Raw genomic sequence first — 26,168 nt, 5'->3', positions numbered from 1 at the left:
AAAACTTCAGCCTCCCTGGAGAAAGGTGGCCCCACCATTGCTAAGATGTGTGTCTATTGTTTTTGTTCCTTCCTTTACATGGTTTTCCACAATCACTCCTGTTTACCTCTGTGTCCTTCAAGCCCTCTGGCACAGTGCTTGTGTGTGGTAAGGACCAGTGGGTAGATGGGTGGGTGGGTGGGTAGTGTTACCCCATATCCAGGTGACTTTACATCCATTTCTCTGGCCCCATAATGTTTCACATTAGTGAGACCCTCCTCTATCCAGCCTTCATTAGTCATTAAAGACTGGATGTTAGGTCACAAGATTGGAACCTTCATGAATGAAATTGGGAGTCATAGAAGGGGCTGGGACATCCCTGGAAGGGTTGTGAGGACACCCCTGGAAGGGGCCATCTATGAGCCAGGAAGTGCACCTTCCTCATCTGATATTGAATATAAGACTAGAGTCTTAGATTTCCCTGTCTCCAAAAGACTAAGAAATGGTTTAGTTTTGTTTGGGTTTTTTGGTTTTGGTTTTTTGAGACAGGGTTTCTCTGTATAGCCCTGGCTGTCCTAGAACTCACTCTGTAGACCAGGCTGGCCTCGAACTCAGAAATCCACCTGCCTCTGCCTCCCAAGTGCTGGGACTAAAGGCGTGCGCCACAACTGCCCAGCCTAAGAAATGTTTTTAAGCCATCCAGTTTAGGACATTTTGTAGCAGCCCCAAATAGACTAAGCCACCACTGAATGAACACAGAATTTTTTTTTTTTTTACATGTTTACTTACTTTCTGGCTTCTAGCATTTAAAAATGAGTTCATGAGAGGGGAGAGACTGGGGCTACGTCCCAGAAAGAGAAATGAATTCATGTTCTCTTTGGAACAATCACAGTCGAATGGATTTTGCACCATCTGAGGCACTTACCAAAGTAACAATTCATCAGGCCTAAGAGAGTGGAACAAATCGTGGATGTAAAAGTGTCGTCCAGGCGTCTCCGCAGTCCACAGTCAATCCATGCAACTTCCGGCTGCAGTAGAATCTCTTCCATTTACGCCTCTCCTTTGTGGTCAGTCTACAGCAGCAGTATCCTCCCCGTTTCTTCTGAAAATTTCCCGGCTTAACAGCCCCAAAGAGACAGGTTCTCTCCTACTGGTTAATAAAACTGGTAGGCCAGTCAGCTTCCTTCTGGCTGCCATGGAAACCACCAGGCCAAACAGAAAAGAACAGCAAGTGAGAGACCACGAGACCACGCATTCCACCCGGCTTGCAGATTAAAGCAGCTGTCAAGCCAGGGTGAAGGCGCAGTGTCCAGGGAAGAGCTCCAAGGTCTGCAGATTGGACAGGCAAGGCCCTGCCGTGGGGCCGCAAGATGTAAGTAGTGCCCCTGCTCTGTTTAAAACGCCTGTCACCTCAACAGACTTCTGCTGTACAGCCAGAGAGTCTGGGGACGACTGGAGGGGCTCTATCAGGGTAACTTCCTGGAACTGCCACATCCCCTGAATATGTCACACTGTAAGGGTGGTGGGTGCCACCAAACACCCTTTGGGCTTCCACGCAACTGGATAGCTTTCTACCTTTCTCTGTCTTGCAAAGGAAACACTTTTTAGGGCACTAAGCAGGGAGGGAATGGTCTTTTCATTTAGACCCTACACAGATAGGGATCTGAACTTGTTTCTATTTTTAAGAGTTTGTTTAGCTTCTTCTGCTCATCTTTAATACCTAATGATGATCATGCAGGTCCAGACCCTGGCTCTTTCCACAGTGAATGGCAAAGAAAATCAAGGCCTCTGAAGTAGCATTGCCTACGATGTGATGTCTGGGGGCCTTGCTTTATCCTTCACAGGTGTCTACAGCTCATGCCAATCGTCATAGCGTTTCCTCCTCAGAAAATTCGAACTAAAGAGCAAACAGTAAACTTCTTAAATAAGATTAAAAGGCAGATTGGTTAGCTAACTTAAAAAAAAAATTGTATGTGACATTTATGGGGGAAAAGTCCTTATAAAATACTAAATAAAAGGCCAGACTTTTATTGTTTGTCAACTGCATGTTGTGAAAAGAGTGATTCTTAAGTTTTTAACTTTTTTTTTTAAATGAATAATGCAATATGTTTGGAGGGGAAACAATTTTTTTTTCATTATTTCTATTTCTGACAGAAATAGGGCAGTTTCAGAGTCTGATAGTTTCTGTAACGTGTTTATGGAAACTGGTGCTTTTCAACAGCTATCTCGTGGTTTCCAACTTTCTTTCCCACACCAGTTTTTCATTGCTTAAAACTGGCATATGATCAGGGTTGAGAATCTGGCACCCAGTGGTGGGTGTCTGTGCCTTTAAGAGACAAGTAAGGGGACAGGAGTCAGTGTGACTTGGGAGAAGCTGTCTAGCTGGCAGCCACAGCTAGGCAAAGCCACAGGTTCAAATACCAGGGAGTAAACCACCTCACTGGATTCCAGGTCGCTCCAGGGAAAAACTTGGAAGTTTCTCTCGTCGTCAGATTCTCCGTGTTCAGAAGAAGGAGAGGTAACAGCCCAGTTTGGTTAGGGACTCCTGGGGCTCTCTCTGGCTAGTTTTCCTATCACGTCTCATACCTGTGCTAACTGAAGCCACTCTCAGCTTCCATTAGCTTCTCTTCTAACGATGAACATGAACTCATTAACTAATTTATACCCGTTTCTTTTTCAAAGGCTGTTTCTGAAGGGTTTATGGATAACAGAACCCACTTAATTTATCTCATTAAGCATAAAATTGTAATCTAGCAATGGGTTATAAGGTGTGGGACATCAGTGGAGTCTGAATTTCCCCTGGGGCTCCTTACGGAGTGCTTGGCTGTCTGGTTTAAAGTCTGAGCCATTACTAACTAGATCTGGGATCTTTGACAAGTTATTCTATGTCTCCATTTTGTTTACTATGATAGTGGGACTTTACTATCTGCTTTTAGGGTTACTGCAAGTAGTCAATGGCCTAAAACATTCAGTATCTGGAACAGTATCTGTCACAAAGATGTACCCATTCCATGTTAGTGTTACTAAGTAAGGCCAGGTGTGTGCCTGTGATGATGCCAGCTGCTCCAATGGAAGGTCAGGCGTGCCTGTGGTGCCAGCTGCACCTGTGGAATGACAGGTGTGTGCCTGTGGTGCCAGCTGCACCTGTGGAATGACAGGTGTGTGCCTGTGGTGCCAGCTGCACCTGTGGAATGACAGGTGTGTGCCTGTGGTGCCAGCTGCACCTGTGGAAGGCCAAGTGTGTGCTTGTGGTGCCAGCTGAAAGCCAGGTGTGTGCCTGTGGTGCCAGCTACTTGAACTCAGGAGCCAACATAGTGAGACCAGCCAGAGCAAATTTAATGAGACCTGTTCTAAAATAAAAACCAGCAATATCATGAATAAAATACACAGAGAATGCCTGCCTGATCTCAGTTACCATTAGCATGTCAGAGGTTTCACTTGGTAGAGGACATTGTCCCCTGTTGATGCCTGATCTCCTCTTTGTAGCTGTTGGCGTTTGTTCTTCTTGTTGTGGTCGTTATTTCTATGAGAATTTCTTACACTATATTTTGATCATATTTACCCTCTTCCCCCAGTTCCTCCTGGATCCACCTCCTTCCCTACCTGCCCAACTTTATACCCTTTAAGAGACATGGTAATTCTAACTGATGCTGCCCATGTATAGTACAAGGCATGTCTTCCACTGGAGCATGGTTGACAGACCAGGGACTACACTGGCCCTCCCTCCCTCCCTCTCCCAGCAGTTACCGACTGCCAAGAGCTCCTTAGCTAGAGTGGGGCTTCGTGCCTTCCCCCCCTTTCCATGCTGTGGCTACGTCTGGCTGAGCTTGCAAAGATCTTGTGCACAGTGTCATGTGAGTCATGTGTGCAACGGCCTTGGCGTATCCAGAAAGCATTGTCCCTTTGCAGTCATCCGCTGCCTCTAACTCTTAGAATCTTTCTGGCCCCTCCTCTGCAATGGTCTCTGAGCCTTGGAAAGAGGGGGTGTGGTACAAGCTGTGATACAGATGTTCCACTTAGGGCTGAGCAACACCCCACAGTCTTATTTTCTACAGTTTGACCAATGTGGGTCTCTGTGTCAACTGCCATTTACTACAGATAGACACTTCTGTGATGAGGCTTGGCTAATGCACTGATCCATGTGTGTAAGAGATCGTTAGGAGTCTGTCTGGCCAGCAGGTTCAAGCGCACCATCTACTGGCCTTGCTAGCAGATCCAGGGCGGCGGGTCTTACATTGAAGTGTTTCACTCACTTGGGGTTGGGTTTTATGCAGGGTGACAGACAAGGATCCAATTTCATTCTTCATGGAGCTATCCAGTTTAACCAGCAGCACTTACTGGAGATGCTGTGTCTTCCCCACTGTATTTTGTTGACCTTTTGTTAAAAATCAGTTATCTATAGGAGTGTGTACCTATCTGCGAGCCCTCAATTTTATTCCACTGATCAAGGTGTCTGTTTGTATGCCAGTACCATGCTATCTGTAATTATTGTTAAGTGTGTGGTATAACTGGAGTCCGGGTGGTACCTCCAGGAGGTTTTCTTGGTTGCTCAGGATTGGATATCCTAGGTCTTTTGTGTGTATGTGTGTTTCCATATAAAATATAAATTTTCTCAGTTATGTATTTTTCGATTTCTGTAAGGTATTTTTGTTTTGGTGGGGATTGTGTTGGATCTGTAGATAGCTTTTGACAAGCTGGTCATTTTCACAAAACTATTCTTACCAGTTTATAAGCATGGGAGGGATTGGGGCCAGAAGCATTTTCAGGGGCCTCAATTCAGTCTGCCTATCACTATGGTGGACATAGGAAATCAGAAATTGTGTGTTCTGGAACTGGTGAGATGGCTCAGTGGTTAAAGGTGTTTGCCACCAAGCCTAATAAACCGAGTTCCCTCCTCAGGACCCACACATGTAGACGAGAACCAATTCTCCCAAGTTTTTCCTCTGACCTCTACACACTCACTGCGTAGTGAGCATCCCTAGCCCCATACACTTAAACAACTCAAGGTAAAGTTAAGAAAAAGAAAAGCATACTGCATCTGCACTTTCACAAGTTCTTTAACCGTTTCACACGTCTGCATTAGTAGATATGGGAAATGGACAACGGACCCCATCAGCCCCCAGGTTAGCACACTAGTCATGTCAGAACTCCCCATTGCCACAAGTGGTCGTCAATCAATTGACCTGCTACAGCAAAATATCAAAGAGGGAAGCTTCCCACTGAGTCTCCTCGTGAATCAAAATGTTGGTACAGGATGCAGCAAATGAGCCAGTTACTCTGAAATGGCTTCTGGATTCATCTTGACAGGGTATGTGGATACAGTCCTGACACCACTGTGATTCGGGCACTGGGAACTTTGCTGTTGGTAAGCAGAGCTTAGTGATAGAATGCACTCACTTTGTACAATGTGCTCGCACACGGCAGCAATGGTGCTGGTGACTAGGACCGGTGCATTTCCTTTGCTCAGCCTCTAACCTGTGTGGGAGGATCATCATAGGGATGAGAGATATGACACTCAGAATGGCTATCAGGCTGGCCCAACCATATACAACTAGATACAACTAGATGAGGCATGAACATGATCAGTCATAAAGACATTTTAAATTGAGTTCAATAATATGCTCGAGGCTAATTTTGCCTAAATTCTAATTTCTGACATATACAGTTTTTACTTCCCCTTTTCCACACCAAGCAGCTTGTGAGGTGATTGCAGATAGTTTACTAAATCAACCAAGATGCAGATTGCACCAAAATGATGGTGCGCTTGGGACCTGCCTTACTGTGAACTCTGTAAGCCACCGTGAAAGAGACATACATGGTCCTTACCCACAGAAGGGTGACTTCGGGGGTGTCTGGCGCTTGGAAAACTGTATGATCGATAATTCAGTGGATCATCCCATGTGCAGTTGTGGGATATAAAGAGGAAAAGACAGCACTTAGCACATTAGGAAAACATCAGGAGGGCCCACATTCACTAACTCTCGACTTTGTGAGCTAAAGTGGACATCGCTCCCCTTTAATATCTGTGCACCCTTTCGTCTCTCACCGGCCCCTCTGCAGTGCTGTCCTGGAACATATACCCACAGGAAGGAAGAGTGATAAAACCTCAAAGGCTTTCCAAGATCCCACACCAAAGCTCTGAGAGCGTCCCTTGCCCACTGTTGTGTGAGATTTTCCTGGGGAGACACAAACCAATGATAGACAAAGTGCCACCTCACCCGAGGCCAGTGTGGTGAAGCACAGAGCCTCCTGGGCCAGCTCCCAGGTGTTGTCCCAAAGACACAACTCTCATGGGATAAGCGTTTATTCTGGAGCCAGATCTGAGTGACCATGGCCTGGGAACAAAGTTAGGTTGCCCCAGCTTCCATGTTTCAACATGATGACAGTTGGATGAGGTTTTACAGCAACGGAACAGAGACGGTCATACATCAAGGCGGTTTTCAGGTTCCTTGGAAACACTCAACAGGTGGTGACGGCAAAGTGGAAATGTCTGCCACAGGCCTCAGATGCTATCTGATGACACGTTTAACATCGTGGTGGTGGAAGTCAGTGGCCTATTACCACATCCCAAAGGGTTTATCTGTTAGTCACAGGAGGTTATGTCAGATTCAGACACAGACAAGAAAGCTACTAAGGAGACTGAAGATAGCCCGAGATGAATTGCTGCTAGGCTCTGGACCTGCAGAACTCCAATCTCTCCACAGTCACGGACGTGCTCTTGGTACATGTGGTGCGCCTCACTGTGAACTTGGTAAGCCACCGTGAAAGAGCTTATAGATGCTCTTTCTAATCACCTAGTCAGCTTTGTACAAGCTCAGGGCAGAGTGTGGTTTCTTCCCAGGGACTTGGGTTCACAAAGAGCACAGGTTCCAGGGAGTTACCTACAGGGACAGCACCACTGAAAGGTCCCACACCAGCATGCCCAATGCCCCCAAAGCTGCATAGATGGACTCCCCCCTCCACTTGGCCTTCCACACTCTGTACTCTAGCACCTCCCAAGACTGTGAGACCCTGAGCAGCTCAGGCAGAACCAGATAGAGCTGGCCTGGCTGAACTTTCAGGTGAGGTCTGATGGGTCCCTCCTACACGCTCTTTCAGTGAAAGCACATCAATGGGCCCAAACCTGAGGATCTTGTGAGCAGTTGGAATTGCTTCTGATGAGGATGGAGGTGGCTGCTGTGCTCAGACAATCACACGACAGCACCCAGCCTTCCTCCATAGCCTAACGGGAAAGGGTGATGGTGGTTGTGGACACATAGAACAGCAGACCCGAGGCAGGTGGCCACTCGTTTTGAGAGCCTATGCATAGTGTCTTCACCCCTCACTGCCTCCCAAATGCTCCACCAAACTCCTGCTAGCCTTCCAATAGGGTCAGGCAGGGATGAAGCATAACTTGAGTGCCTTTGGACACAAATATTTTAGTTTCAGTTCCTACCAAAGGTTGGTCCCGCACACTGTCTGCGAGTGGGTTCTCAACACTGGGTACTTGGAAAGGATGGGTGGGGGATGCTTAAGGAACAGCAGGGGAGCGCAAGGGTGGGAGAGATGTGTTAGCCAATAGCTGGTCCTCAATAACAGCTTGGCTTACTGCCCATTCAACAATGGGCCTGTCTCTGAGAGAGTTGAGCTCCGCCCTTCTCTGGCCACATGTAACCAGGGCATGTGGCTTTCCAGACAAGTCAGACTGAGGGATTAGGAACGAGAAGATGGTTGGCTTCTGATGCCCATTTGGACTCCCTTGCTTCCTATCCTACTGGTTTCTTTAGAGGGGCTCAGGTGGGTGTATCAAGCACAGGCCCATGGGAGGGGGAGCCTTGTCTTCAGGCTTCCTCCTTAACCCTGCTCTCCTGGGGCTGTCCACCCCTCGAGAAAGGCAGGTGTGGAATAGATCTAACTATTTGAAGCTAGGACTGAGAAAACAGAGAGATGTAAACCTTAAACACGCTTCCTTCCATGGCACACATCCCTTAGTTTGATTTCTTCTGGTAGCCTCAGCTTCCCTCCTTAAACTCGGGTCTCTCCTCTGCCACAAACCTTACAGGTCCGTGTTTGCCTCTTCTAGAGAAGCTCAGGCAGGGGTGTGGACACTGAGGAAGGTGCACAGGCCAAGCCAGAGGGGGTACAGCTGGAGAGACAGGAATCCTTTTTTTAATATCTCAATTTAAAAATATTCTGATTTGGTACTGTTTACAATGTAGACAATATGTGTATGGTCTTGATAAAATATCACATCTATTTGAGAAGAATTTCCAAATCTTTTTACTGGTGAGAGGATTTTATACTAGTTTAGAAACTAAACTGCTGTCAGCATAAAGCCTAAGTCTCTCAGCCTGGCCAGCTAGATCCTGTCTAGACCTGCTCTGTCACGTGCTCTCAGCTCACGGTCCAGGACATCTGACGTGTGCTCTGAACACACCAAGCACCTGAGTGTTTCCCCACACTTCATGTCTCTCTGAACTCAGTCCCCTTTCTTCCCAAACTCCAAACACAGCCCACTTCCAGGGCTTCATCTGTGCCTTTAACCAGTGCTGCCAAAGGCATCGTCTCCTCATTGGCTACTTGGTTGTTGTTTCCCAAAGAGCACCATCCCTTGGGGGACCTCGGGATCTGTTAAGGATGTGTGGTGTCTTCTTTCCTTTTAACTCCCATGATTTAGGCTGTGTCATTGTCAGCCCGGTAGCCACCCATGCCCTCAAAATGCTGACTCCTTGCTATCTGCTGAGGAAAGAGGAAGTGAGTCATAAACACTGTCAACACCAATCGGAGCCATGTCTGATCTGTTTATAAGATTGGTAGTTGTGTACAGACATCCACGCACCAGTGGCTTAGAGCATTTCGTGTACATGACAGCCTAGTGAGGTTTAAGGAGGGGTGTGTTCCTCTCCATACAGTCATTCTGAGACTCAGGCTTTTCTTGGTAGTTTTGACATCTTCCAGGGCTCCCAGGTCTTCAACAGAATTCTCTAGTCTATTCCAATGGTGGTAAGCCATATAGTTCCATACATTAAAGGAAATGTAGGCATGGGGTCAAGCAATGTGCCAAGTGGGGAGAGAAGCTGGGGTACCAGTGGGAACAGGATATAGCAGTCATCAGGCAGTCAGGTGGCTTTGTGGAAGGATGACAGTATCAGCAGACCTGAAACTTGGCAGCAAAATGATAAAAACTGTGTCCACTGATGAGATAGGAGGCTTAAACCGCGGACTGGATTTTGAAGCCAGAGCTACTACTGAGCCTTGGTTAGCTAAAGAGCTCTCAGTAGTAACTAATACAGGACCCAAGCTGTGGGAAGGCAAAGAATGAAGTAGAATGAATGAAGTAGATAGGGACATTAGCTGCTCCAACACAGATTCCATAGAGATTCCTTCTCAATCTAGGGTTACACCCTACGCTTAGATCATGGTTAGAGTTGGCTCCAGAAGGACTGTCTCAAACTGGATGAGTTGTGTCTGTAAGAAGATGGTATTCAGAACGGGGCGTGGTGGCGCACGCCTTTGACCCCAGCACTTGGGAGGCAGAGGCAGGCCGGTTTCTGAGTTCGAGGCCAGCCTGGTCTACAGAGTGAGTTCCAGGACAGCCAGGGCTACTCAGAGAAACCCTGTCTCAAAAAAACAGGCAAACAAACAAACAAAAACAAAAAGAGAAGATGGTATTCATAGGGAGATACTGTGTCCAAGGGAGGAGAGTATTTGAACCTTGCACCCCAAACACACTTGAAATGCCATAAACAACAATGTTTTGAATTCTGTGAACTTAATGCAGAGGACAAACATGACCAGAGAAATTTGGCAGCCTTCAAACCACCGAGGCAATTGAAAACCAAATGTGATTTAAAATTTAATTCAGATGTTATTTAATTTGAAATCAGAAGGGATAATTATTCAAAAATGGAAAAGCAATTATTCAAAAATGGAAATGATCACAATAAAGAAAACATGGAAACAGAAGAACTAGGGGTGGTAAGAAGTGGACAGGTTCAGGTCTAAGCCTGGGCTGGCATTACAAAGGTAAGGGCAGCAAGCAGGCAGCCCCAGCTCCCACCCGCAAACGCATTTTGAAGCTGGTATTTGGAGAGCTAGCAAAGGAGTCTGTCCCGAACACAGCACCCCAAGTGCTACTGCAAAAGTATTGGAAGAGTCTGAGGAGAAAATGAAGGGCCATGCAATAAAGAGGATATTAAATATACCCCACAAAGTTATCAGTTAGTTTTCTGTTATTGTAATGACATATCGGAGGCTGAGAGGTTTATAAAGAGAAACAGGATTCTTTACCTTACAGTCTTGAAGGTTACAATTACAGATAGCACTGCACTAGCTCTTATGAGGGCCCCGTGGCAACTCATCACCATGGTGGAAGCATGTGGGAGAAATAAACTATGCTGAGAAAGAAAGCCAGAACTCAGAGGGGGTCAGACTTACTCTTTTTCAACAGCCCTCTCACCAGAATGAATCAGAATCCTACAAGAATTGCATCGATATCTGAGAGCAATACCCGTGGTGACCTCATGATCTCCTCGTCAGTTCTGCCTGTGAAGGGTCCCACCATCTCTAACATCACCACACTGGAGCCTCAGCTTCTGAGACATGAACTCTTACAGGTGAACCATAGACTAGAGCACGTTTATGCGCACCATCTATCACAGTCTATCAGTGCTTGCGGAGAGTTTGGGGGTGAGGAGGTGAGTTGACTTATGAGCTTTGAGGGCATACAGGGTCTGCCTAGCTTGCCTTTCCCTGGTGCTGCTCTTTGCTTTCCCCTGTGCGGTGCGCCCCCACTCCCCCACTGCAGGTTACTGCCTCCTGAGTCCTTTGTCCTACTCTTGGCCCAGGGCTGTGTCTGACTCAGGACAATGCATTTTTGTCTCTATCTATTGAGAAACTGGAAAAAAGTACGGTGGGGGCAGGTTTCTTTAACTTACAGTTTGGAGGCTAAAAGTACAAATTCCTCTGGAGGTTGCTCAGCTGGGAGAAGACCTGTCTAGACCAAGATCATCTTGTGTCTGGAGGGTTTGAGCTGGTCTGAGAAGAAGAGTTCAGAAATAGATAGGCCTGATAGCCTATCTTTTTTCAGCAACAAGATCAAGATATACTTACAATGCTTCCATGATTCTTCAGACATTCAGCCAGTTACTTTTTGCTCAGGATGCTAGTCTGCTCTGACTTCTGTAGCTGCCATTTGCTGAGCTGTGCTTTTATGCTCAGGCATCGAGCTGGTCAAGCTCTTGCTGGATGGAAAGCACCGTGCTAGAAAGCACAGCGCCGGACAGGAACCCCTCCATCAGGGAGCGGCTTCATCTCCCACTGGAACATACCTTTATGCCAGGAATCCCAGTAGCTTGCCACAGTTCCTCCAGTGACTATTTGTATACCTACCACATTAAGTCTGTGCCTAACTACACTTGGGGTCTGAAGGTGTCAAGCTTCCCCACAGAGAAAAGAACTTTCATATTTGAGGAAAGAACTATTTCTTCTTTCCTTTGTAGAAAAATCTTCTGAGACATGCTACTTTTAACATTGTGTATATGTAAACACCACGGTAATGTTTCTCTAATATAATTATGTTGCTTTTGCAGGGCTGTACAGAGAAACCCTGTCTCAAGAAAACAAAACAAAACAAAACAAAACAAAACAAAACAAAAAAACCAAGAAAAATAAATAAATAAATCATGGTATATATTAATTATACATAATGGGTTTATAACATTCACATGCATGTGTGAGCACCCACACCCACACCCACACCCACACACAACATACTCTCTCAGCGTTTTGGTTTTTTTTTTTTTTTTCTTTTTCACAAACTTCCCTTGTCCCTTCCTATTCCCTCAGATTCTGAGGAGGGAATAGTTCCAAAGCAGGGAAAAGGGTAACACACCCATATAATTAGGATAGAATGAGGAGAATTTGGAAATACCTCAAAGAGAACAGAGAAGACCGAGCCTGTGTGGTGGTAAGGGATGGAGAGGGAAAGAAGGACCCAGAGGTCCTGTTGGTCTGGAATCCTCTGGCCTGTCTTGACAGGACCCATCTTTCTCTCAGGGACCCACCTCTTCCTGTGCCCCACGGTGGAGCATCTGCCCCTCTGCCACTACCATGAAGTGTAGGCAACGTTGCTCATGTGTGCCCGTCCTGCTCAGAGCATGGGCCCAAGCTATTGAGCATGCAATGAAGCTGGGAGCTCACAAGACTGTGAGCTTAACAGACCTGCAGAGAGAAATCCACGTCACACTGAAGGGAAAATGTTGAAATGGAATATAATAGCTAGTGAGACATTTGTCCCACCCTGTAGACCCTTTGTGAAGCTTCCAACAGCTAACCTCCTTATTCTGGCTCTGAGCTTCCTGACGTCCGGTGGGTAGGGACTGACTCCCAGTCAGGGAAGAGGCTATCAGATCTCTCTGGAAACTTCTGGTGTCCTTGTCCCAGCAAACAAGCATGCTTCCCCTTGCTGTCCCTCCTTTCTCCTGCATGCCCTGCACACTGTCAGCACCTGAACAGCGAGGACGCTGCCACTTTCCCCCAGGTCGAGGCTGGCCCTACGCTCTCACCACTGGTTCCTGTCACTTTCTCTTCTAGGCAGGGGTCAGAGAGAGCTAGTGGCATTCACAGTGTCCCTAGTGTTGGGAACACAAGGCCACTGGGAGTGAAGTCCCAGAAACCTGATAGAATCTGGGACAGCTGATTGTCTAAAATTATCCCGGAGTTGATAAATTCCCTCCTGTTCCTTACAAAGTGGGACAGTCACCTATGCTTTCTCATGCCATTTAAAACAGACGAACCTTGTTCACAAAGCACACTTCCCTGCCCCCAAGAGTCACAAAGTTCTTTTTCTTACAAAATATACCTCATAAACTCTTTAAGAACCTCATGTGGCTGCTTCAAAACTAACACTAGACACTATAAAAAGTTTATCCAGCCCTCCAGGAACTCAGCCCATCTTTCCTCCTGCATCTCTAAGCATCCTTGCGTACACATAGCTGGTCTCACTTCAGCCCTGCTTATCTTCCACAGAGATAAAGCTTGAAGGCCGCAGCACACAGCACACATCTCTATCCTCCCTGTGGCTTGTGCCTGACAGAATTTTCAGCTCTGCCTTCTTCCTGTTTCTTGGTGTCTGTGGCCTCACCTGGCAACTCAGTGTGTCCTTCCTGTTGCCATCTTAATACCAAACACCTCCGAATGCCTTTCTCTTGCTTGCCCATCTTCTTATGGTGGCCCTGCCCGTAACCCTGACCATCCCAGATGCTGGCCCGTGCCTAGTGTCTCCTGATCCCTATGGTGTTCAGAAAACACAGATGTTTGGTTTGTCTTTAATGTCAGGTAAATCAGGAGAAGCTGCAATGGTTTTTGCCAAACTGAAACCTGAAGGCTTCTGCCCCAATGCTTGTTTCCCTCTGAGCTCGTCTGTCATATGCCTAGGCAGCCAGTCTCTCCCCGGTTACTCTGTAAGTCCTTCTCATTTTCCCACTGCAGTGTATGTTTCGATGCTTAGATATTGCTTAGTTTGGGACCTCACAATAACTTGAGGAAACTGATTCATAAATTTTGTTGTGGGATAGAGGCAGATCCATTCAGATAACAGTAAAATGTGAGGTGCTAGTCCCTTCGTTGTCCTGTAAGAGTTACGGTTGACTCTGACACACAAGTGCATTTGTGGGAGCAGAGAACACATTACTGTGTTGGAGGCGGGGAGTGGAGGGGATTGGTCTAGTAAGGAGGCTTACCGTTAAATGCTTCACTGCTGCTCCCACGGTGCTGGTTAGCCAGGGTGCGTAGGTGGGTAGCTGACTCCTACAAGGAACTGCTTGTCTTTGTATTCCAGGAAGCCAGATACAGAGTGGGAGGAGGGCATGTGCTTGCTCGGGGCTGTACATGCTCAGGTAGGCAAGAACTGGATGTTGGTGGGGCGTGCTTATTGAAGTAACTCCAAGTCCCTGAGGGTAGATAGGATATGGTTGCCCCACTTCTGACATCACCCCAGCTCTCTCGGGATGTTAACCTTGCTGTCAGCACACAGCACTGGGAGTTTTATACCTCAACCGAGCAGAGTTCGGAAGTCTTGCTGTTGCTTCTCATAAGGAGCCGAGATTAAAGTCCTGCCTGCCTCGATAAGAAATGCAAGGCAGGAATGTTTGCAGCTGCTCTTGGACAGCTTTCCCACTGAGTGTGAGCTTCTACGGAGGCAGTGGTATTAAAGCTTCGGTTTCCTTTCAGGTGACCTACAATGGACTGGCTCAGGAGGGAGAAACAGGAACACACTGGTCCATGCTGGACAACAATGACACCACCTTCCAGCCTCTGCCTCCTTCTGCTCCAAGCGCTAGGCATCTTTGCCCTTGGCCACTTCACAAAAGGTCAGAACAACACACTGATTTTCACAAAGGGAAATACCACTCGCAACTGCAGCTGCCCAGTAGACATCAGGGACTGTGACTACAGTTTGGCTAACTTGATATGCAGCTGTAAGTCTGTCCTGCCTTCTGCCATGGAGCAAACCAGCTACCATGGCCATCTGACCATCTGGTTCACAGATACATCCACATTGGGCCACGTGCTGAAGTTCACTCCGGTCCAAGATTTGAAGCTTTCCCTGTGTGGTTCCAGCACCTTCCCCACCAAGTACCTGACTATCTGTGGGCTGCAGAGGCTTCGCATCAATACTAAGGCCAGGCATCCCTCCCGGGAGCAGAGTCTGCTCACCCACAGCAGAAGGGAAGGCAGTTCCTTGTACAAAGGCTGGCAAACATGTATGTTCATCTCATTCTTAGATGTGGCTCTTTTCAACAGGGACTCATCTTTAAAGTCATATAGTATTGATAACATTTCTAGCCTCGCCAGTGACTTTCCTGACTTTCCTTACTTTAAAACGTCCCCAATGCCAAACAACAGAAGCTATGTTGTCACAGTTATTTACTAGCACCCTGTGTCCCTCCACCAGGAACTCTAAAAAAGAAAAAAATAGCATTTGAACAGGAATCTGGGAATAAGGTCATAAGACAGTTGTCCTTGTTCCTTCGCTTAGCCTCCATTTACAACAAAGCCACACCTAAGAGCAGCCAGTTCTCTGTTCCACTTTCAATGCCAAGAGCAATTTGACTCCTGAACTTTGTCCCAAGGGCCAGCTAGAAGCTAGGCCTTTGCAACTGGTAGCCTGTGGAGAGCTGTCAGGTGAGAAGGGGACAGAGTAGTGCACACCAGGGTCTACTTCATGGAGCTCAGTATAGTCATAGCCCCAAGGATGCAGTTCACTCTTCCTTACCTGTGTGGGTGCATTCCAAGAGCCTGCGGACACCTGAATGAGTGAACAGTACTAACCCTATGCGTACTGTATTTTCCTATAGAGACTTCTGACAAAATCTAACTTATAAATTAAGATCACTGTGGGGTTAAGAAAAACTGTAACATACTGTAAGAAAGTTGTGCAGCTGGGCGTGGTGGCGCACGCCTTTAATCCCAGCACTGGAGGCAGAGGCAGGCGGATTTCTGAGTTCAAGGCCAGCCTGGTCTACAAAGTGAGTGCCAGGACAGCCAGGGCTACACAGAGAAACCCTGTCTTGAAAAACAAACAAACAAACAAAAAAAAAAAAAGAAAGTTGTGCAAACATGCTCACTCACACTATTACACTGTGCTTGCGCTTCCCATGATGACGGCTCTCTTTGGCATAGAAACATTTCCAGCATTGCTACTTTGTACATGATGGCTATTATAGAATAAACCACAGGGTTGTTTGTTTGCTTGTTTGTTTTGGAGCATAACGTGGCAGTCACAATGGTCAGTCTGACAACAGAGAGCGTCACTGAGGGCTGCTGGGTGGCCGTGTATTTAGGGTTTCTAGGACAGCCAAGCAGGTGACTCTGTCCCGGGTAGGTCAGGCAGGAGCCCACGCTTCACCCTCCCCAGAACAGCTTCAAGTTTAAAACTTCTGATTTAGAGATGAAACTGTATTTTGGGGACCACAGTGGCCCTCTTCTTTCTTTTCTTTTTCATTTTGTGACAGGGTCTGGAATTCCCATTCAAAAATGACAGATTTCTTAAGTTTGGGGACCTAAATTCCTCTAGATGGATATTTTCCAGATAGTCACGAAGAACAAATGCATTGAGAGACTGGAGTTTAAAAGTGTGTTTATGGACTTGGGAAGGTTGTGTGGGACCTTAACTCTCCCGGAAGGCGTCAGGGTTCCAAGAGAGGGGTGCATGAATGAAGACATCTGCCCAGACTGTTAGCCTCAAATTTACACACACAGCATTGTTGTGTGGGGAAGTCCTTTTCTGGTCTTTCTTCACTTTCACAGAGCAGACCACAAGGCTCTTTGGCTCTTCCCTTTCCTCTCCTCTGTATCTGTTTAAGCATCGTTGTTCTCTCTATCCCTGATCTTATCACTTGCCCTCCCATCCCTTTCCCTCTTGCTCCTGAATTCAGAACTTAGATTACAGTACAATTGTTAAGCCACACGAGGGCTAGCTGGGGAATCTAACAATCATGTCAAACTTGGTGCTCAAATTACAAAGAATTAATTTTAAAATGAAATTTTGGCCCTTATTCCATCTGGGATTTTAAGATGAGAAAGTTACTTCGTGGAGGTAGTTAACACAAAATTGTATTATACGTATTGATAAGAGGAACCACAGTAATTACTAAATTGTTCACCCTTACATAAAGAAAAGTTCCCCTGTAATAAAGACCAGATTTACTATTCTTTTTAAAGCCCATGTGAGGAGGAGGGAGAGATGGCTCAGAGCTGGAGAGCAGGGTGCTGCTCCTTCTGAGCCCTGAGTTCCTCACCCAGCGCCCGCACTGTTTCCCTCAAGCCACCTGAAGCTCTAGTGCAGATCCAAGCTGCCTGTGGAGGCTCTCTTCTGGCCTTCACAGGGACTTGTACGTATGTGGCATACACACCATAAATGAATATGAATAAAACCCAAAGCTAAATGTAAACCCAAGCCGGGTGTGACACAAATGTCTAAGCTTAGACTAAAACAAAGTTGAAACATTGCTGATTCATGATACCACGATGGAAAATAATAATTTTATTGTAAAAGCACAGGTTAGTCACGTCATATTTTTATCTTGACCTTAACATTACCGCATTAGCATAACTGGCAGGGGATTTGGTCATTCCGACTAATTAACTCGGGTCTACGGTGCCAGCATTTAAATTAGGCCAAAACGAAGGCCAAACTGTGAATTGTAATAGAAAATGTAATGGCCTCATTACTGATATAGTTCAGAGGTTAAAGTGAGAAAAAGACAAGGAGTTGGGGGAAAAGAAAAAGCAAGAAAGATGTAAATCAAAAGATAAACTGCATGTATTAATCATCATTCTGCATATATCACACACTGGATTTTGATGGAAACCGATTAATGTTTTTAAAGAGTGGGGTTAGAAATTCTCTGTGCCTGTAAGTAACTTCCACCCGGTAGCTAGCTGGTACTGGTTCGAGAGCTTTGCACATCTGGTTTATGTGATTCTAGGATAAATTGTAGAGGGCTGTCTGGCCTGGGGCCAGCAGTGTGTCACCTGGGCCAGCTGGTAAAAGTAGGCATCATTTCAAAGAGGAGGGGGAAGACATAGATCTCTGTCACACCCACAAGGTGGTATATAAAGATTGTGAAGCACACAATTTATGAATAACAATTATAAACATTATCCTTTACTAAGTTCTGTACAATTCTCAAATAATGTTTCGTTAGATTTTTGCCAAGTTCTTGTATCTAAAGGTTGGAATGCTGAGAAAATAAGGCTCTCATATAAACAGTCTGATGCTCTCAATATGTTAGGGATACATGTAGCATTAAGATGCAAATATACTTAGAAATGTCACTTGTTGGTCAATGATGTAAATACTTTTTACAGAATTAAGTAATACTTTCAAATACTATAGGAATTTCCTTAATTTGGGATACTATTTGCAATGTAAAGGCTATAGATATGACACATTTTATAAGTTAATATGCATTTCTCTATCATATCCAACAAAATAAAAAATAAGACTGCTGGGGCTGGTGAGATGGCTCAGTGGGTAAGAGCACCCGACTGCTCTTCCGAAGGTCCAGAGTTCAAATCCCAGCAACCACATGGTGGCTCACAACCATCCGCAACGAGATCTGGCGCCCTCTTCTGGAGTGTCTGAAGACAGCTACAGTGTACTTACATATAATAAATAAATAAATAAATCTTTAAAAAAAATAATAAGACTGCTATATACAGCTCTTTATAGTTTTAGTGATGCCAATACTGTGACTATGATTAGTTTCAAGCTATAAGAGAACAGAGCTGAGAAAAGACACAGTATACTGATAGCACAGCTCAACAGGAAAGAGCTTACCCACCCAGCACACACGTGTGCCTGACTAAAATCCCAGCCCAGCACACACATACGTAGTGCACACCCTTCAGGATGCAAGAGTCACACAGGACTTCAAGAGCATGAGTAAATGTGTAAGAGAGTAAGACAACTGCAAAACCATGAGCTCTGCTGTGAGAGTGACCTCGGTCCTCTCCCAGGACAATCACAACAAGGGAGCAGGCAAGAAGAGGGCAGACATAGAGTGCTGGGTTCACTGGAGGTGGGGCAGGTGGGCTGGACCCTCGGGGTGCTGTACTATCTACTGGGGAGAGGACTTGGTAACTCCCAGGAGCTTGGGTTAGGGTCTGAGCACAGCGGTCAGGCAGGTGTCTGAGGGAGTGTGGTGAGGAGTGGTTTAGGCAACCGAGGATGCGAGGATTCAAGGATGTCCGACTGGAGTAGTGATGGGGCTGAGGGTAAATGAGAGAATGCGAAGGATGGCACTAGAAGGACATGCACCCACACGGCAGCTCCAGTTACAGATAAGCCGTGTTGTTCCGCATCTCCTCAGTGTTCAAAGTGCAGGCAATGTCTTCTGTTAGGAAAGGTTCCTTAGAAGTCCACTTACAGAGGTGATCAATGCAAAGCTCCGCCTTACTCTTCTCTCTGTAACCATGCTATAATATTGCTGCATAGCTTTGCTGGCTCCTGGTAAAACTCAAAATATACATACACAAAAGAAGCATTAATTCTTTTGTGTTTTATATCTATAGGGGATGTTTATGACCTCATTGTCTTAAAAAGTTCTGAGCTTTAAAATTCTCCCCGGGGTGGGTGTGGGGGAATCATGTACAGATGACAGTAATAGAATGCAGACCATAGTGTGGTGCTTTTAAGAAAGGACACATTGGTAATTTGGCTTTTGCACTGGTCATATATGTATTTAAAGTGTACACTGTGCGTTAGATTATATCCCATATATTTAGGTCATACTTCATGTAGTCTCAGTGCAAAGGAACTCTGGCTTTGAGCACACTCTGTGTAGTGGGCAGAGGGCAGACACTGAGCTGGACAAAGTGCCTGCAGCAGCTCCTTTCCTGTGGCTGCTGCAGGCGACGTTTACTGTAGGAGCTGACACTCCGGAGCTATTGTTAATTGTCTTGCAGGATGATGTCCTGTCTTCATTCTGAAAATCCTTACACATTTTATAAGAATAAAGACACTTACTGCCCATTGGTACATGTGCTAATTTAAAAATAATGATTAAAAAAAAACTCTCTAGATCTTTACAGTCTGGGTCAGGTCACTATTAATGGCTCCATGAAGAAAGTATTATTTCACTGAATTAGAATCAGTAGCTAGATTTTGGTAGAGGTTAAAACAAGTAATTCCGATTTGAGAGGGAGTGGTATTAGAACCCCATGCACACTAGTCACATACCTTGCTTTCAGGCCCCATACTAGATAGACCTAGGAGTTTCTAAATTTCCTCAGTTAGGACATTAGCACATTCCTCCAGTCATGTGCTATGGATGGAGGTACTCCTCTCTACTCATACGCTAATTGCAGCAACTGCATATCTCAGAGCATTTTCACCCGAGAAAAAGGTATATCTGAAACATTGTTCAGCTAGTAAACTTTTAGAAGATTGTTATAATTGAAGAGATTAAAAAATAACATAAGAATGTAAGGACTCACTTATTCTAGACTGTGTTGGTTGGTGTGTTTATTGCTGTCTGGGTTCAGGCTCTCACTACTCAGTCCTGACTGGCCTAGAACTTACGATGTAGACCAGACTGGTCTGGAACTCAGAGATCCACCTGCATCAGCTTGGCTTCTAAGTTTTTTAAAATTTGATACATTCTAAGTAAGTTCACACAACAAAATAAAATGTCAACAATAATAACAACAACAACAAAATTAAAGGGGAAATTATAAGGGTTCCAGGGCACCTACAAACATCCATCCAACTCCAGGGAGTCCTGAGAAGAGGGCCTGTCGGTCTCTCCTGAGCTCCTGCACCCAACCTGTTCCTCCTCCCATGCTACACTGGCTAGTTTTCCTGGTTTATAAGTTTCCATGGTGCATTAGTCAGGGTTCTAGAGCCACAGAACTTATGGAATGGATCTTTGTATCTATGTAAAGGGGAGTTATTAGAATGGCCTACAGGCCGCAGTCCAGCTGATCCAACAATGACTAGCTGTGAGGGAAAGAATCTAGCAGTTGCTCAGTCCCACAAGGCTGCATATCTCAGCTGGTCTTCTGCATAAGCTGGACTCCTGAAGAAGAAGCAGCAGCAGCCTCGAATGCCAGTGGAGGGAAGATGTGCTAGTAAGCAGGGGGCTAGCAGGCAAAGAGCAAGGCTGCTTCTTCCATGTGCTTGTATAGACTTCCAGCAGAAGGCCTGTCTTCCTGCCGCAAGATCTGGATCACAGGTGTGTCTTCTCATCATTAAGGTCTAGACTAGAAGCAGATTCGCTCACTTCAAACCTAACGGAAAAGCCCTCACGGGTGCCCTCCATTTCTGGAGTTTCTTCCAGATGTCATCCAGCTGACAAGCAGGCATAGTCAGCACAGATGGTAATTTCCGGATGTCCTATAGCTTCTGTGTGCACTACAGCCCCAGGCACTGCCTCTGTTTCAAGTGGGAAAGCTTGGGGAAACCTCCTTGGTTCACTTCCCATCAGCCAGGGCAATGTCACCTGCCCTTTCCTCATCAGGACAATGTGCCCAGTCTTTCTGCTATCTCTATTATTTCTCTCTGGAGAGGAAGTTGCCAGAGGTGAAGGGAAGCGGTCTATAATTTTAAGAACCTATCAACTTTGGTAGCTTGTAACAAATACACTGATATGATGTCTTGGTATTAAGATATCTAAGATAAAGAAATTATATCAACACAAAGTAAAATGTTGCCACCAGGTAACAGATTACATGCCACATGCCTACAATGACATATGCTTTCTTAGCTCCTATAAGGACAGCAGTAAATGAAATATAGTATCTCTTCTGGGGCTAGGGAGAGGGTTTGGGGGTTAAGAGGACCTATTGCTTTTGTAGAGGGCCAGAATTCGATTCCCAGCACCCACACCGGGTGGCTTACAATCTCCTATAACTAGCTCCTCATGCATAGACATAACTGAAAAACAACAACAACAACAACACTCTTTTCCTACAAAACATGCTGCTGTCAGGTAAGATCTGAAAACATTTAAATATAACTGAATGCATTTCTTTTTTCTAGATTAGAATTACTAAGCCTAGCAGTGGTGGTGCACGACTTTCAGCCCGGCACTTGAGCAGGCAGATCTCTGAGTTTGAGGCTAGCCTGGTCCAGGATAGCTAGGTCTACACAGAGAACCTTGTCTCAAAAACAAAACAACAACCAAACCAAACCAGAAAGAATAGAATATTAAGATTTCCATAGTTGGGCAGCACAGTAGAACTGGCCCTAGTGTGTTCTCTCTCTCTCTCTCTCTCTCTCTCTCTCTCTCTCTCTCTCTCTCTCTCTCTCTCTTCCCTCTCTCAACTCATGTGGGTAGCAGGTGAGCGGGCCCTGGGGACATGAGCACAGGAGAGCCAGCCATGCTTCTTGTCTGCAGCGCAAGTGGCATGGGCAAGGGAGAAATGCCCTGGCAGGTGGGAGACCTGCCCCTGGGTCATGAGAGCAGGAGAGCTAGACATGTCCCTCACTTGCCGTTGAGTGGGCCCTGTACCTTGACTGGCATGGCAGAGGCGGCCCTGAGGTTGTGGTGCAGGTGAGCTGGCCCTGAGGGCATGAGAGCTGACTTTGTAAACCCTTGCCAGCGGTGGCATGAGCTAACTGGGGCAGTGCTGGAATGCTCACCCTGGTGGTATGGGTGTGGGACAGCTGGTGGCCTGACCAGCTCAGCCACCACCCAGGCCCAGCTCCAGGCCTTTGAGTTGGCCCACCCCAACATCTACCCCATCTGTTAACTGCTGGAGCAAGTGAAGGGGCTGTCCCAGCAGAACTAAACCTACAGGATCTCCAGGACACTGGGCAGCAACAGGAGGTCCAAAGGGGGTTCCAATGAGGTTCCAGTGTTGATAGTGTAGCAGAAGCCAGAGGCCTCAAATCAGACCAATGACTCACTGCAGTCAACATTTGCAAGCAAAAACAAACGAACAAACAAAGGTGTGGACAATGGGTATATATTGTGGGGCACACTGTGACACACTACAGAGGGCAGGTACGAGGGGTAGGGGAGAGGAGTGCGATTGTGGTGCACGCTGTGAAATCCACAAAGAACCAATATAAGGTTAAAAAAATATTTCCAGCATTATGTAAAAAAAAAAAAAAGGAAAAACTTGAGGGTCATCAGTTTCTAGAATATTAGACTTCACCTGCTGGATAAAAATAAAGTGCACAGAGTGTGGAAGGACTTCGCGTTCACTGCATCTGAAAGCAATACAGTACCACACACCAGCATCACGACTGATACAAGTAAAGAATTTCCTCACCTTAATTCTAAGGAGAAATAAAGGCATAGTCTTAGAGGACTATTCTACCCAGCAATGAACATTCTGCTACGATGTTATAGGAACAGGCTGTCCCTGCCAGTCACATCTGACATTGACTCCTAGGTAGGAATATCCTTTCAGTGGTTTGAAGACTTACATTTGGTAAACACTGGTCTCCATTTCAGGATCTAAGGTTGAGTCAGCAAATCAAACTGACCTGATAATTTTTTGTCATTATTTGAGTCAATTAGTCCATGTGACATTATAATTTGGTGGAGGAAAAAGCCCCAAATTGGTATTGTTGCTTGAAAATACCACTTAAGAAAGAACTGACTGTTTTAAACAGAACAGTTGACTTACCAGTCCTATAGAAACAACGGATGCTGTAATAATACAGTAACATTAAAAAAACGAATCAGCCGATTGCACACTCAAAGCTTGGCAGTGCTTTCTCAAATAACTCCTTCCTGATGTGTGGTATACCAGCTGACACTTGAGTCAAGCAGCTGTCGGGGCTCCAGAATATAATAAGTTCCACCAGGTCTGTAATATCTGGTTGAGGGAACTTTGGCCTATTCAGGCAGCAAGATAATGCTTAGTGTTTACCTTTGCCCTTCTACTACCTGAACGGGTAGAATGGAAAACTATAGCCATCTTTCTTATCTTTAATATTTGAAATGACCAGGGCTCCCCCGCTGTACACATCCAATTGGCACTTTTACGTCTTTTTAAAGCTTCAGAATGAGAGTTCAATATACTTTATCTTTTCCCCCCTCCTTGAGGTTCTGGGGACGTATGCCTATGGCAGGCAGGTGCCCTCACCCTTTGCTGTCAGCATTTACTGCAAATATATCTCAGGGTGCATGCCAGGTAGGTGTCTGGAGGCTGACCAAGCACAATTCGAATCTTTTGTTATTGAAAATGGGAGTCCAGTTTCACCAAGCAGGCTACGGTCAGAACTCTAGCAGTGCTGAGCAGCCAGAATATAAGAAGCAGGAGTAACAGGAGAATAGAAATCACATGATACCAACTTTTCCTACTCACTGAGAAAACGGTTGGAAAGGCTGCTTTCAGCTGCACATCTGGGTCCTAGGAGGGCAGGTCTCAAGTCTAACCAAAGAGAACTGGAAAAAAAACAACCCACCTAATTATATGAAACAAAAACGTGGGATCTTCTACTTCAGTGTGGAATTCAAATCTCAGTGAAAATCTGGGGGCACGGTGTAGGTTAAAAGATGCAGTCATGTTTGCTGGTACAAGTACAAACTAAACATTCTACACAGGGCGAGCTAGGATTTGCAAAACTAAAAGATGCTACCTGGGGCCCCAGCAATTCCAAACTAGCCTCAGAGAAGTGACAGATTTTCAAAGCTCTTCAGGATAGTGTTGATTATTACAGTATAAGGAGGGAGATTTCCACCCTGGGGAGTTTCAATAATTGTGTAAAACAAATGGACAGTCAGAGATTAATAGGAAGGAAGCTAGCACACAGATACACAAATACCCCATAAATACGAGGCTCGGCGGCGGAGAGGAAACTTTAGGCACACATGTGACTACAGAACAGGGGTTGAGGCTCTGGGAGACGGGTGGTAACAGGGGGTGGGTGGGTAAAGTGGCCAACAGTACTGTGAATAATGCACGTCTCTCCATACAGTACATCTCTTAGGTGACATAAGTCATGTTAGAGTATCCCATAGGTGCCTGGGATCCACACATTGGCCTCTCCTCTGGTGCTAATGTTCCCTAATTGATGAGATTTCCAGGGTGGTGGGGGCAGCTGTGCTTATACAATTGTGTTTCTTTTTGGGAATTCTATCTTCAGGCTGAATGGGGAACTTCAGAGGAGGCCTCTCTCTGCACTTGTTTTTTAATGGAGAGGGGAGAGCAAGGCGATGTTAAACAGAGGGCTTACTTTTCCTTTAAAGTTCTCAACAAGCCCAATGCACCATAGTTTGAGGTTTGGGGATTTTTTTTTTTTTTTAAAGACATGTTCTCCTTTATCTTAGGCAGGTCTCCAACCAGAGGGCTGGGATTACTTCAATTAACTAGATATTTTTAATGATTTATTGTTGTATTGTTTATGTATATTTGCCCAGATGCTTTGTACGAGAACTATGTGTGTGCTGCCACACAAGGAAGCCAGAGAGGGTTTTAGGATCTCCTGGAACTGGAGTTAGTCATAGTTGTAAGCTGCCATGCTAGGTGCTGAAAACCAAATCTAGGTCCTCTGCAGGAGCAGCAAAGTGCCCCTAACCGCTGTGCTCTCCAGCCCCTTTTTACAGATGATGTGTAAACACCTTGCTTTTAGCCTGCATTTAGGACACGTCCTGCTGGGCACTACAGGCATGCAGAGACCAGAAGAGGGCGCCAGATTCCCTGGAACTGGAGTTGTGAGGGGCTCTGAGGGTGTGGGTACTGGGACTGCAGCCAGGGTCCTCCGGTTCGAAACTGCATATTCACCTCTCCAATCCGGTTCTTTTGAAATATGTAAATAATTTCACAAACACTTCTACCCACGCATCCTGATATGCTCGAGAGAAAGATAAGCTTCAACTTTGGTTATGAGCTGGGTAACCTGTGTGTTAGCTCAACCTCATGCAATCTTTTTGTTTGTTTGTTTGTTTTTTGAGACAGGGTTTCTCTGTGTAGCCCTGGCTGTCCTGGAACTCACTTTGTAGACCAGGCTGGCCTCGAACTCAGAAATCTGCCTGCCTCTGCCTCCGGAGTGCTGGGATTAAAGGAGCGCGCCACCACCGTCCAGCTCTTGCAATCTCTTTAAGGCCGCCAAGGTTCAGATTTGCCCTCTGTGATATAGTCTGAAAAATAAGACAAATCTTCCTTCCGCTTGTTTCAGAAATTCACTATGCTTCGTAAATTAGTTAAAATATTTGCTAGCTAACTTGGCTTTCTTACCAAGCCACCCGAAAACACCCCGCTATCCTGGAAATGGCTGCGGCAGCAGGGAGGTGTATCATCTCTGGTTCTGTTTTCCCCAGACAGGGAGGGTTTCCCTACATAGCCTTGGCCATTCTGGAGTTCCTTATGTACATCAGGCCGGCACCGAACTCAGAGATCGGCTTACCTCCACCTCCCCTGGGCTGCTGGGATTTAACGTGTGTGCTCCCACGCCTTTGAGAGTGTGTGCGTTGATAAAGCTGTAGAGATAGCAAGTATTAAATGGACTTTCTGATCTGTAGACGATATCTGCTAGCATCGCCTCGCGTTATTAGGAGGGAGATGAACCATGGAGATGCACTTTCCCTTCCCAAGCCCAAGTCAACGGACTCGTCCCTCCGCTTCTCCCCGGCCTCCCGCCTCTGTTTACCCTGCAGGCGCTGAGTGGGAGGGAGGCTGCCACACGTAACGGCTCCGTGTAAGCGCGGAAGACGCATTGCAGCAACGCGCTCCGAGACGACAGACTA

The 26,168-nt window shown here is 46.0% G+C and overlaps 1 protein-coding gene and 1 long non-coding RNA gene across 3 annotated transcripts; one reads left to right on the top strand and one right to left on the bottom strand.

The window, feature by feature from the left end:
• The first annotated feature begins 1,225 nt into the window (after window positions 1-1,225).
• On the top strand, window positions 1,226-14,893 carry Epcip (exosomal polycystin 1 interacting protein). 2 transcript variants are annotated; one of them, XM_021184777.2, is made up of 2 exons: window positions 1,226-1,351; window positions 14,191-14,893. In XM_021184777.2, the coding sequence occupies exon 2, from the start codon at window positions 14,201-14,203 to the stop codon at window positions 14,891-14,893; it is 693 nt and encodes a 230-aa protein (XP_021040436.1). In that variant the 5' UTR covers window positions 1,226-1,351; window positions 14,191-14,200. The 2 variants fall into 2 exon arrangements, with proteins under 2 accessions (XP_021040436.1, XP_021040435.1); XM_021184776.2 differs by lacking the exon at window positions 1,226-1,351 and adding an exon at window positions 10,518-10,574.
• LOC147000680 (uncharacterized) lies at window positions 8,364-26,158 on the bottom strand. The gene is made up of 5 exons (XR_015045749.1): window positions 26,072-26,158; window positions 23,788-23,867; window positions 13,701-13,910; window positions 10,249-12,180; window positions 8,364-9,259 (listed from the first exon to the last, which is right to left on the bottom strand). It is a non-coding gene; the product is annotated as an uncharacterized LOC147000680 (long non-coding RNA).
• Window positions 26,159-26,168: the final 10 nt, after the last annotated feature.

Source organism: Mus caroli, unplaced genomic scaffold (genome assembly GCF_978045245.1).
Source record: "Mus caroli unplaced genomic scaffold, Mus_caroli_1 scaffold_17, whole genome shotgun sequence".
NCBI classification, from domain to species: Eukaryota; Metazoa; Chordata; class Mammalia; order Rodentia; family Muridae; genus Mus; species Mus caroli.
The sequence above is the reverse complement of the archived record's forward strand: the minus strand, read 5'-3'. Positions and strand labels throughout refer to the sequence as shown.

Bases quoted from the DNA above. Each gene is read 5' to 3' on its own strand.
- Epcip (XM_021184777.2), top strand. From the start codon at position 14,201: ATGGACTGGCTCAGGAGGGAGAAACAGGAACACACTGGTCCATGCTGG.